The sequence below is a fragment of the Geospiza fortis genome, unplaced genomic scaffold (assembly GCF_000277835.1).
Source record: "Geospiza fortis unplaced genomic scaffold, GeoFor_1.0 scaffold244, whole genome shotgun sequence".
Classification (NCBI taxonomy): Eukaryota; Metazoa; Chordata; class Aves; order Passeriformes; family Thraupidae; genus Geospiza; species Geospiza fortis.
Genome location: NW_005054370.1, coordinates 1641610 through 1654481, shown reverse-complemented (window position 1 = coordinate 1654481; position 12872 = coordinate 1641610). Strand labels below are relative to the sequence as shown.

Here is a 12872-nt window from a genome sequence, read left to right as displayed (position 1 = left end):
GTTATTTGGTCCTTGGAGCTCCAGAGTCTTCAGGGAGTTAGTTTTGATTTTGGGGGAGAGGACCCAGTGCATTTGGACCATCTGGGATCTGGTATGTTTTACATACTTTGTGGTAAATTTGTTTTCTGTATAGGGAATTTCCACTCAGCTGAGTCTGGGCCAGGCGTTTTTATTCACCTGGAGAACAGGAGCAAAAGTAAAGGAGTTGGGGTTCTCAGGCTGAAAGCCCAGCCCTGCACCATCCCTGCTCCCTGGAGCACTGCTCTGGGCTGGATCCACTCATCTCCCAAGGACAGCAATTCCAGTAAAGCTCTAATTCCCCTTTTTTCTTTTTCTTTTTTGTTTTTTTTTAGGAAAAAAAAGCATCTCGCATCTCCCCTACTCTCTCTGTAATCCAGTCAAAATGAAAAAGGTTTAGTTTTAGTTTCCTAGGGAGATGGTAGAGCACAGGTCACCTTTGTATCTTTTTCTTCCCTTCCCCTTTTTCTTTCTGCTCAGTGTTTAAGGATCCCTCCTTGCCAGACTATAATTATGAAGATTAAAAAGCATCAACAAGGTCTTGCATAATGATGAAGATATTGTCAATAGGAGGTGTGAGAGCAGGATCAGGGCTGAGTATTTATTCAGGTGATGCTTTGTTAAAATGCCCCTTGTGGGAGGGGATACCAGGACAGGGCCATGGGTGGGTTTTGGACCAGGATGGACCCTGGGGTGCAGGACCTGCCTGGGCTTTGACCCCTTTCAGCTTGTTTCTTCTCCAGCCTGCTGTTGTCCTCTCCAGACAGCATTCCCTGAGGGCAAATTCAGCCCTCCAAAGCCAAGCTGGGTGCAGCAATCCCCTCCAGAGTGCTCCTGAGAGCCTTTCCCTGTGCCGGGCTCAGGCTGTGACAATGGCAGATCATGCACTGACGTCCCCAGATCACCCCCTCTCCAAGCTATTTATGGGACACCACGTTACTCTGCAGCACCAGGGACGCTCTGCTGCCTCCACAATCACCTCCCTGCTGGAGCTGGACCACAGCTCTCTGCAAAGCCTCCTCCCAGCCAGCTCTGGAGGGGCTGAGGTCTGCGTGGTGCCTGTGTGCACATCCCACAGCTCCATGGTTCATCAGCATCTGCTGGGGAGGGGGTGGCTCTGCTCCACTGCTCACTGCTTGTGTGGGGCTGTGCCTGCAGCCAGGCCCTTGGGGATGGGAGCCTGGATCACTGAGTGCACAGTGGTTTAGGTACCTTGTAGAAACTGCTTTCCACCCCTCCAGGGAGCGCTCATTCAGAAATAAAGGGACTTGAGCTGGTCCAGGCTGCACGGGGATGTCAGGCAGTGCTAGGGATGCACTTGAGCATCCCCTGGCATCGTGGGTCAGCTCTCCCAGGCTCAGCTCTCCCAGCTGGGTCAGCTCTCCCAGGTTCAGCTCTCCCAGGTGGTTCAGCTCTGCCAGGCCAGCTCTGGCCAGGCTGTCAGGGAGGGTCTGTGCTGGTGCTGAGCGTGCTGCTGGCACAGCTCACTGGTGCTGACAAGCCCAGGGTGTTGCTTTTCCCCTTGGTTAGGTGGGAGGTGAGAAGGGGATGGGGAGCTGGGCTGTGCTGCTTGCCCAGGCCCAGGTGCCCCTGATCCACTGGGATGGGGCAGGGCTGATCCATGGGGATGGGCAGGAGTTAGGGCTCTGTCTGCTGTGAGCAAGGCTGATCCTCCCCGGAGCAGGCAAAGAAACCCTTTGCTCCTGAGCTGGCTGCTGCTGAGAGTGAGGCTGCCCTGGATCTGGGGCTCAGGTGTGTGCTGTTTGTGTGACAGCAGCATCAGAGCTGCCTGCATGGAGGGGGGGAGCTCAGGGGATCCTCTGTCAGTGCCCAGGAGTCTCTCCAGGCAAGGAAAGCCTGGCTGTGCTGTGCAGGGACAGCAGGGAGCTGCCCTGGGAGCTCCTCCACCAGATCTCCCTGGGGAAGCCCAGCACTTCTTGAGCTGCTTGACCTGGTACTTGAGCTCTGCACAACATCTCCAGTCACTAACAAGGGCTTTGAAGCAGGTCACTTTATTTGTTAGCCCTTTCCAGCAGCAGATAATTGCAGTGCTGGCGTGCTGCAGCCCAGAGCTGAAGGCTGTTCCTGCTCCTCTGCCTTTCAGCTCTGCAGGGATGCTTAGGTGGAGGGCTGGGGGCTCCTCTGCCCCTGGAAAAGCCTGGGTGGCTGTGCTGTGGCAGCTCCTGAGCCCTGTGGAGGATGCTGTGAGCTTGTAGGAGAGCTGCAGCCTGCTGTGCTCTGTGCTTTGCTTCCCTTTGGCTGAAAGGCAGTAATGCCAGGGCACCCCTGGGGGCTTCCTGCCCCACACAGGATTGATTTACCTCTTACAAACCTGTTGTTTCTCCAGGCTGGCTGGGGTTGTCTTTTCTCTTTCTCCTCCTGGAGATTTCCCCTGGGTTTGAATCATGCTGCTGCTCTGGGAGTGTCACACTGACACCTGGCAGTGGCTCTGCCAGGGCTTTTCCCTTTTATTTTTTTTTTTTTGTGTCTGCTGGAGGCTGCTGCACCTCCAAGGAGTCCCAGGGATGATGGCAGCATCCCTGAGCAGAGGAAGGAGGCCAGACATGCATCCCTTGGCACAGAGCACTCTGCTGTTCCAGCCAGGCTGGCACAGAGCTCTCAGGGCCTTCAGCCCTTCCACCCCCAAAAGAGGGACTGGCTGAATTGGGGCAGAGCAGGAGCAGTGCTGGGAGCTCCTGTCCCTCCTGGAGGTGACATCCTGCCCTGTGTGTCCCCTGGGAGCCACCTCCCTGCCAGCCCTGTGAACAAAGCAGGCATGGGGTGGCCCCAGGCCACACGAGTGCAGGTCCCTCCTTGTCCCCTTGTGCACAGGGGACGCAGTGACAATGCTGCTGGCCTAGTTACAGGGGAACAAAAGGCTTTGTATAAAAAACTAAAAGGGGTTTTTTTTTAGATCCTTTGGGAGGAAGGGAAGGTAAAGGTCTCTCTTTACTCCTCTCTCCCAGAGGAGCACAGGAATTGTTTATTGTGGTGGTTCCTGTGGCCTGGGCTGCTGGGCTGGCCCTGGTGGAGCATCACAGGGCAGTTGTGGTCTGGCTCAGCCTCCCTGCTGAAGAGGCAGATCCTCCTCTCCCCCTGAGTGCAGTGGGGGATTCCTCAAGGCTTCCATTCCTCAATTCCTCAAGGCTTCAATTCCTCAATTCCTCAAGGCCTCAAGGACTCAATTCCTCAAGGCCTCAATTCCTCAAATTCCTCAACTGGAGAGGCTGCAGGGATTTCAGAGGGGGCTCTCAGGCAAAACCCCCCAGCTCAGGGTTTGTGTCCTGGCTTTTTGTGAAGCACACAAGGGTCTGGGGTGAGGAGTTGCTGGGGCTGGGGCTGCACAGATGCTGCTCCCTCCCATGGCTGGGTGGGGTGAGCCACAGGGATGGAGCTGGGATTGTTCCAGACACCCAAAGCCTCTCCTGCTGCTGTGCAGAGGGATTTCCCCAGGGGCATGGGGTGCTGGGGCCGGCTCCTCATCACACCTTGCTCCAGCTCTGCTTTCTCTCCTGCAGGATTTTCGTGCTGGGCATTGGATTTTTCACGCTGTGCTTCCTGATGACATCCCTGGGAGGGCAGTTCTCAGCCAAGCGCCTGGGGGACTCCCCCTTCACCATCCGCACCGAAGGTGAGCGCGGTGAGCCTGGCCCACTGTGAACACACAGGTGTCTGCTAGGGAGGCAGGAGCCTCCCCTGGAATGGAAAATGCAAACCCCCACCCTCCAAATTGCTATTAATTTGAAACTAAGGGGCTCTCAGGCAAAAATATGGGAGCAGGAATAACAGTTCTTTATTAGGGAAGAAAATAAAAAGATAAAATAAACAATGCAGTAAACCAAAACAACGCTGACAGAGTCAGAACACAACCTGACACCTGACACATTATTATAATTTTGAAATTAAGGGGCTCTCAGGCAAAGATATGGGAATAGGAATAACAGCTCTGTACTAGGAAAATTAAAAATACAAATATAATAGTACAAACAGAACAAACCAGTGGCAGAGTGAGAGCAGTCCCTGCCCCCTGTGTGTCAGGGGGTGGCACAGCCCCATCCCATGGGGGCTCAGCCCTCCTGCAGTGCCAGCTGTGCTGCTGCTGGAGCAGGGATCCTGCACAAGGGGGGAGTTTTCCTCTGCAGCTCCAGGGCTGCTGCAGATGGGCCTGGGCTCCCTCTGGCAATGCAGGGCAGCAGAAAGCTGCTCCTCTGGCAATGCAGGGGGCAAAGGCTGCTGTGCTGCTCCAGGCTCAGATTGGATCCAGGTAGGAATGCTTGGCTCCTCCCCTGGGCGCAGCATCTCCCCATGGGATGCTGGAATTGGATCAGCCCTGCAGGGACACTCACTGGCCATGGACAGAAGATAATTAATAGTTAATGGCCCATTAAACGAAGAGATCTCCTGGAGGGAGGGTTGGATGTGGGAGAGATAAAGAAAACTCCCAAAGAACAGCAGAGAACTGGCCCAGCTCTGACAGATGGGGATAGAACACACCCCCCCATTTCCAACCTAAGATCCTCATGTGGTGCCCCCACGTGCATAGTCCAGCTGAGCTGATGAGTGCCAGGGATGCAGGAGGATGGTGCTTGGATCTTCCATTCCCATGGGTGTAGCCATGATATTTTCTGAAAAATCCTTTCCTTAGGATTTTTTCTCCTGAGAAGCTGAGAGGCCTCAGGAACAAAATGTAAACAATGGTTATGTGCTGCTGTGGAATGCAACAGGTGCATCTGTGATTGGTCTCATGTGGTTGTTTCTAATTAATGGCCAATCACAGTCCAGCTGTCCAGACTGTCTTGGTCAGCCACAAGCCTTTGTTTTCATTCTTTTTCTATTCTTAGCTAGCCCTCTGATGAAATAGTTTCTTCTATTCTTTTAGTATAGTTTTAATATAATATATATCATAAAATAATAAATCAGCCTTCTGAAACATGGAGTCAACATTCTTGTCTCTTCCCTCATCCTCAGACCCCTGTGAACACCGTCACACATGGGTCCTTCCTGGCTCTTTTTGGGATTATCAGGATGGCTCAGAGCCCTGTTGGCCTCTCTTGCCATGTGTGTTTTTGCCTCGTGGCTCCAACCTGGCTGTGCCCACGCCCAGAGCTGTGGCAGGTGGGGCTGAGTGCTGGGCTGGGGATGCTGAGCCTGGCTCGCAGCAGAAAATGGGGAAGCAGCAGGATCAGAGCCTCAGCTGGCAGCAGTGTGGTTCTGTGGGCTGCCCCTGGTCTGACCCTGAGGATCTGGCTCAGGTACTTGGAGACCTTGGTGGGTTTGAGCACTGCAGGGAGTGGGAATTGCTCCTTAGGGAAGGGGAAATAAAAGGCCTTTGTGGTTTTATGCAGGTACTGAAATATAGCAGAGAAATAATCTAATTTTTAGTACGTTTTATGTTGTATTTAGCATTTCTTTTGGTGAGACACAAAGAGGTCAGGAGACACTTCTGTGGTGGGACAGTCACTGCCCCTGCTCTGGGAGGACACTGCTGCCATGGACTGAGCTTCCCCTGGCTTCTTCTCTGAGATTCCAGTCAGGTGAAATGCACAGAGGGAACTGCCCAGGTTGGGCTGCCCTGAGCAGGGTGAGATGGGCTTGGTCAGGGCACCGTGGTCTTCTCCTCCTCTGTACTAAAACCATGGAAAGATCTGAGCTCCACAGCCTCACCCAGGATGTGATTTTGGAGCATTAAATCCCTTCCTTGAGGTGCTGGAAGAAGTGCCAGCCACTTCCCTATGAGAGGAGAGGGATAAAATGGTGTTTTCCAGAAGTTGGATGGCGTTAAACCTCTTAGTTGACTTTCCAAGAGCTGGATTGGCAGCCTGTGGCAGCTGGATCTGTGTTCTCCCTGTGGATGGAGGACATGGTGGCTGATGTTCCTCCCCCTCTGCTCCCCTAGCTGTTCCCATCACCAGCTCCAATAAACCCCTTTCTGAGCTCTGGTGTTTTCCTGGTGACCCCAGCCTTGAGCAGGTGGCAGGGTCGGTGCTTTTCAGTGCTCCTGCCCTTGCTCAGGGTACGTGTCCCCGTGGGGAAGGTGGGTTTGTGTTCCTGTCCCCAAGCCAAGCACATACCTGGTGAATGAAGTCTGGTTTGAGGAGATTTCTTCCTTCCTGGGATAAGAACCAGCACAAGGAGAGTGGGAATGAGCCCCCAGACCAGCACCTTCTCCAGAGCTGGCTTTTGAGGAGATGGGCTCTAAAAAGATTGCTGAGTTTGAAATGAAAGGTGTCACTGTTACAGCTGCCCGGTGGCCCAGAGGAGCCCCAGTGTCCCTGAAAGGTTTGTAGAGAACTGAAGGAAAGGCAGAGACCCTGATGAGCTGTGGGGCCAGCTGAGGTGTGGCACAGGTTGTGGCACAAAGAGCAGCAGAGGTTTCCACAAACCTGCAGAAGCACCTGGGGTCAACCCAGAGAGCTCTAAATTTGGGGTGAAATAGTGGCAAAAATATCATTACTCAGCTCTTCACCCCCTTTCTGGATGCCTTAGAGTGGCTTTTCCCATCTTTAGCCTTAATTTATGCCAGACCTTTGAATCCACTGGCTGCATCCTCGCCTATCCCTTATTTCCTGGGAGCAGTGTCAGCACTGCCCTGGAGCTGGGTCAATCCAAATCTCCCTTTTCAGGCCTTACACCTCAAATCCTCCACATTCAGGGGTTCAGGTGATTAAATCAAGATGTGTAAATGAGTTCACCCTCCTGCCTGAGCCTCTCTGGCTCTGCTGAGGGCTGTGAGCACCAGCCTTGCTGGCTGGGAGAGATGCTGCTTTGCTCCAAGGTGGTGCAGGTTGAATGTTGCTTCTGGTAATGCCTGACTGGTCTCATTTAAAGAAGAAAAGAAGTAAATTATATCCTAGGTCCTCTAATTTTTCAAGGTTTTGGTCTCTTAGCTTTCTAACTGGGTAAGGCAAATCCTGCTTTGTTAGAAAGCTCAAAAATTCGATGCAAATCCAATTTTTTTTCTCCTATATTCAGCGGCTTTGCCAAACAAACTATTGCTTCCAGATGAATTGCTGCACATTTGGCTGTTGTTGTGCTGCTTATTGGGGAAGATGAGCTTCATTCATGGCCTCACACACTGGTTTTAAACACAAAGCATCCTCTCTGCTGTCTCTGGAGGAAGATGCTGCAGGAAGGTTGTGTTCTTTGTCCCCAGAGCTTGGCAGGCACAACCTGAGAGGCTTTTTCTCACTCTTTACCACCTGGTTCAGGTTTTTGGGGTTCAGCTTTTCCTGTCACACTGTCACAGCTTTAAGAGGCTGCTGTGGTTCCCACTGTACCAGTGTTATTTTCTGAAGTACCTGCTGCCTCCCAGGCTCAGGATGAATTTTGATTTAGGAGTGAAAAGGGGAAATAAAGGCATAAAGAGCCTTTAACATTCCCCCTGGCTGTGGTGGGGTGTTTGTAGGGACTGGCTGTGGGTGATGAAGCTGTTCCCTGGGTGAGTAACCCCCAAAGCAGAGTGGGACCAAGGCTCAGGGAATGTCCTGGCCAGGAGCTGGCCAGTGTCACCAGAGACCTCCCTCTGTCCCCTGGGAAAGGCTGTGGCTGTTGGGGGGAGGATCTGATGGCTGGGAGAACCAGGAATCCACCCATGGCCAAGGCAGGAAGGGTGATGGAACCTGGGCAGCCTCCCTGGAAATGGGGAATGGGGAATCACAGCCTCTGGGGAGATGGGAAAACCCATCCCTGCAGACTCTGAGAGCACAATGAGGTGAGGTGAGGGCAGGGCTGACCCCTCTGTTTGGAGCAGGAGCTGAGGAGGGGCTCAGGGGGCTCTCATGGCTGAGGGGAGGTAGAGCTCACGTGGAGTGAACATCCACGTGCTGCTTATTAGCACTGTGAAGTCTCCAAAGGTCTGTCTGAATAACAAACTGGCATTTAATTAACATGTGTTCTGGATCCTAGGGAAGGCCAGGAAATATTCCTGGCAGTGGTGGTGGCTGTTCAGCACACAGTGCAGGGCTGGAGGCGAGATCAGAGGAGCAGCTTAATTGTGCTGGGCTGGTGATGAGCCCTTGGTGGGATGAGGAATGGGAATCTGCACAAACCAGTGACCAGGGGACAGGTCCTGGGTGTGGCCTCAGCTCTGCCATGCCCAGGCCTGAGTGTTTCCCAGGAATGGGCTCCTGGTGGGGAAGGAGCCTGCTCCCTGCTGCTGCTCCCTGCTGCCCCTGGACTCCTGGAAGGGCTCTTTGGAGCATCATTCATGAACTGGTGGCTGTTGCAGGGCAGCTGCCATCCCCCTCCACGTGCTGTGGGGTGTGCAGCTCTGTGCTGGACCTGGGGTATAAATGGGGTGGGCTTGTGGTGAGTGAGTGTCAGCTCCTTCCTGGGGCTGAGCCCAGCTTTTGTGGCTGTTTGTGCTGCTCCTTGTTCCCAGGGTCCTGCCAGACCCAGCTGTGCAGGGGAAGCTGCCTGTGCCCTTCAGTGCCTGCAGGGCTGGGGTGTGGGAACCCAGGACATCCCTCTGGCTGTCCAGGACACCAAGACCCCTGCCAGGGGGCTCAGAGACCCTGGCACAGAGCCCAGAACACCTGTGGGTTTGATTATGACCCATGGAGCAAATTACCAACCTTGTATGAAGACCAGCAAGCCAAAACAGCTTAGGTACAATAATAGTGAATTTATCATGGGGTGGAAAAGTAGATTTTGGGGTTTCTAGAATGGCGGTTCAGGGGGCAAGATGGAGGGATCTGGGCATGTCCAGCCTTTCTCCTTCTTCTTCTTGGCCTCCATCTTCTGCTGTGATGTTGGCACTTTTAGATTGGATTAGAGTAGAAGCTCACTGTCTAACATAGGCGATAGGTATTGGAAAGTAATTGTAAATATTGTACACGTAGTTTTTAGTATAAAGACATAACACCGCCCCGGGGGCAGGCAGAGTGCCTGGAACTGTCCTGCTGGACGGACCTCGGCAGGGCAGGAGAAAGAATTTTATAGATAAGGAACCTTGAGACTGAGAACTGAAGAGCTCTGACTCCTTCTTCAAGCGCCGGGCTGGGAAAAGACACTTTTAACATTCTCGGGGTCACAGCGACCTAGAAAGACCCTGAGACTGGGGGATGTCAAAAAATTATTTGCTTTAAAATCATCCAAAAAATCTTTTGGGTTGTGGATGAATGCTGAAGTTCATGGTCCCTGGTCCAATTTAGGCTGAGGCTGTTCCTGTTTCTCCCTGAGTGACCTGCCCAGCCCAGCTTTGAGCCTCAACTATTGCAATTCAATGGGAGGGAGACATGGAAATGCCCCAGCCTTGCCCAGAGCTTTCCTGGCTCCTGAACTGTGCGAGCAGCCAGTCATAACCAAAATAAACATAGATGTGAGGCAGGAGCATGAACAGGAGAAATGGAGAATGTCACAGTCCAGAAGTTAATCCCATTTAAAATTTGATTTTTGTATGTGAATACCTTTCTCGGAGGTTCTCTCCAAAAGCCAAGTTTCTTGGTGTGTGCCAGAAATCATTCCTCAGATGGATTCTCCGCTTGGTGATTCACTGCAGCAGAGGCTTTGCATCTTTACAATAAATAAAAAAACCCTTCTGAAATGCAAGTTATTTTATCCTAATCCTCTGCTGTCAAGTAAACACAGACAGAGGTTCCTTTGTTTTGAAATGGCCACTGAGAGAATTTATTCTGCAAACAAAGATGTAGATAAAAAAAGGGCAACAGAGAAGTCTATAAATTTTGAATGTGGGAGATGCTTTGGAAGGGCTCTAGACTCAGGAGATTGAGTCTTCCGTGCCCTCTTCTCTCCTCTCATTTAGAATTTAATATGTTTGATGATCCTTTATTTTCCCCCAAGCATCTTCCTTGCAGTTGTTTTACTGCCAGAGTCAGGGGGCAGGAGGCTGCTGCTGAAAAAGCACCAAATTCTGTAATCATGGTGCTGGGAGGGATTTGGCTGTGGTCCCTGAGCCCGTGGCTGTGCCCCAGGCTGGATTTGGTGGGATGTGCATCCCGCTGGTGGAGCTTGCTGCTGCAGGGGATTAGCCAGGGAAAATCGGTTATTAAGTGTTAAAACGTGATTAGGTGTGGCTGGAATGGTGCCTGCAACTGCTGTGGCTGCTTCAAAGAATCAAAAGCCTTTGGATTCCTCTCGCTGTTGGTTCCTGCAGGGTTGGGTGTGAGGTGCTGGAGGAATTTGCTGCAAACCCAGGGGAGGTGTGGGACAGGTCCTGAAACAGCTGGAGCAGAGCTCTGCCCTCGTGCTGGGCTCCTTCCTGCAGAGGGGTCTGATTCCAGGTGACCTTGCTGGGACTCTGACAGGAGCATCTGAGGTGGCTCCCAGGTATCTCTGTGCTTGGGGTCACTGCTGCAGCAGAGGTTCTGGTGCTGAGGTCCTGCAATCTGCTGCCTTTGGGAAGTGGGGCTTTGCTGAGCTGCTGGGGTTTGTGTTTGCTGTTCCCATAACTGTTTTTTCAACCTGTATTTAAGTGTTTCCTGCTGCTCAGCTGCAGAGCTCAACACCTGCCTTTTCCCACCCCAGCATCTCCAGCTGGTTTCCTGTGGCTGACCACAGCTGGGCTCCTGTGCTGTGTTTCCTCCACCACTCTGGGAGCAGGATTGGTGGGAATGGGATGAAGGAAGGACAGGGGTGGGGGAGAGCTGATTTTAGAGCACAAGCTGGAAAACAGAAGCAAGGAGAGGTGAAGCTCAGCCTCTACAAGGCCGTTGCACCTTGTGCTAGGTTGCTGAGATGTGTTTTGGCGTCTGATCTCAGGGCTGCAGGATATGGACCCTGATGGGGTGATAAGCAGCTTGTGGGCTAGAAAAGAGGTTTTTCCAGTCCTGCAGCTGGGCAATGGTAACTCAACCTGGAATCTGTGTGGGGGTGGGCAGTGCAGTGCAGCAGCCCCTGCAGTGACTTCCCATGGTCTGTGATCCAGCAGGTCACCAAAGAACAGCCTCTGCTGCAAAAAGATTTGGTTAATTACGTTCATTTTGGAGGGAATAAAAATAAATGTGGAAAATAAAAAAATATAACTATGAATATAAATATAAATATAAATATAAATAATGGGGAAGCCTGCCCTTGCTGGCTTGGGGTGTCTTGTCCCACATGCAGACCATGGGGAGGGCTGAGCACTGGGACTTCCTTGTGGTGTCACAATGGCTCTGGTTTGCCACGTTGGGCCACAGGACTCAGGAGAGGTCCAGAGCCATCAGCCAAGGCACGTTGTGCTGGAGATGGTGTGTAATGTCACCTGGCAGGAATCCTGTCCTGCTCTCCTCAAACCCTCTCAGTATTCCAGCTCTGCCTCTCCTGCTTGCTCCAGTTCCTGGAGTCTCACCTGCTTAAAGCGATTTCTTCCATCAGTGAACACAGAAGAGGAGAGAGGGAGATGTTCAGGGCTGTGCAGCACAGCTGTAAGCTTTGGTGTTTGTGGTTTCTGTTTCTCTCCAGAGCAGGGGTGTTGTGGAGGGGTGGGAATTGTGCTGCAGATGGTGATGCTGAAGGTTGCTCGGGGTTTTGTAGGGCATTTTCACCATTTCAGAGCCACAGCACCGTGAAGCAACGGGATCTCATGTTATTTCAATGCCTTGGATTGCTCCCTCAGGAGAGGAGCAGAGAGGCCAAATAGAAATGTGAGAACCTACATCATCTCCTCAGAGGGGTCCTTTGCTCCTGCTCCCGGCTCTGCTGCTTTTCCTTCTGCTCCAGCAGCATCCCAGCTGGGTTAGCATGGCCAGGTAACATCACCATTTGTTCTCACAGAGGAGGCAGAAAGGTCAGGCTCGGATTTGCTGATGATCAGAGTGAGCTTGAGTAACTCTGTCATCCCCCTCGCAGTCAGCTGTGCTGGGAGGGGAGCAGGAGCAGGAGGAGGAGGATGAAGAGGTCTGTCCATGATCCTGACCCCCTGTGTACCCTCTCATTGTGAGGGCTGACAGCAGAGGAGGGCACAGCTCAGTTCAGCTCCATCCTGGCTGCACTGAGATGCTGCTGAGCCCAAGAGAGCTTTAAAATAAAACACAGGTGTGTTCACCCTCCCTTATTGCTGTGCTGTGAGGGCCCCAAAGAAGGAGAAACGATGAGGAGGACTCCATCTTATCAGAAGGCTAATTAATTATTTTATTATACTATATTATTCTATACATCTAAACTGAACCTGCCAAGCACTCAACCCTGCACAGAATCTTGTGAATGTCACCCAACAGTCCCCACAGACACACACACTTGGCCCTGACAGGCCAAGGAAACAAAACACCATCACTGTGGGTAAACAAGCACCACATTGCATCCTACTTTTGCACAAACACAGGCACAGCAAATGATGAGAACTGTTTTTTCTTTCTCTGATGTTCAGAGAAATGTGAGACCCAGAAATATTCTTGGGAAAAATTATCCCTTGCTTTTCTCTGTGAAGAGAAATGTGGGGCTACACTCCCTCTCTCTCAAGAAAAGTAATTTTCAGGAGCCATTTGCAGATTTGGGTCACTACTGCTCATGACAGATCCCAGTCAGCTTCTGGGCAGAGCACACAGTTCTTCTGACAGGAGCTTGGGTTGGGCAGAACACCCAAAAGTTGCTTTGTGGCTTTGGGAATCCCTTTTCTTCCCTGCTCTGGCTGGGGAGAGCACCTGGGAGCGAGGGCTTGGGCTGCTGCCTCCTTGAGACACGGCCCACAGACCTGTGGTTGCAGGGATGCTCCTGTTCCCTTTGCTTTCAAGTGTGGCACTCACATCCTCTGAAAATATCCCTTTGCCCAGGATTTTTCTCCTGGGAAGCTGAGAAGCCTCAGAGAAAAAGGAAAACAATTCTCATCTCATTTGCTTCTCCTGTGTTGTGCTCATGTGGAATGTATTTGGAGATTGTTTACCCACAGGTTTCATTGGATTCTGGTGTGAGTTGTT

General features: G+C 52.0%; 1 protein-coding gene across 1 annotated transcript in view; it reads left to right on the top strand.

The window, feature by feature from the left end:
- Window positions 1–2794: 2794 nt before the first annotated feature.
- Window positions 2795–12872, top strand: part of MGAT5B (alpha-1,6-mannosylglycoprotein 6-beta-N-acetylglucosaminyltransferase B) — a 72442-nt gene continuing 62364 nt past the window's right edge. Inside the window, exons 1-2 of the mRNA XM_031059908.1 lie at window positions 2795–2824; window positions 3517–3649. Of these exons, the coding sequence (XP_030915768.1) occupies window positions 2795–2824; window positions 3517–3649 (163 nt within the window). The remainder of the gene's footprint in view (window positions 2825–3516; window positions 3650–12872) is intronic.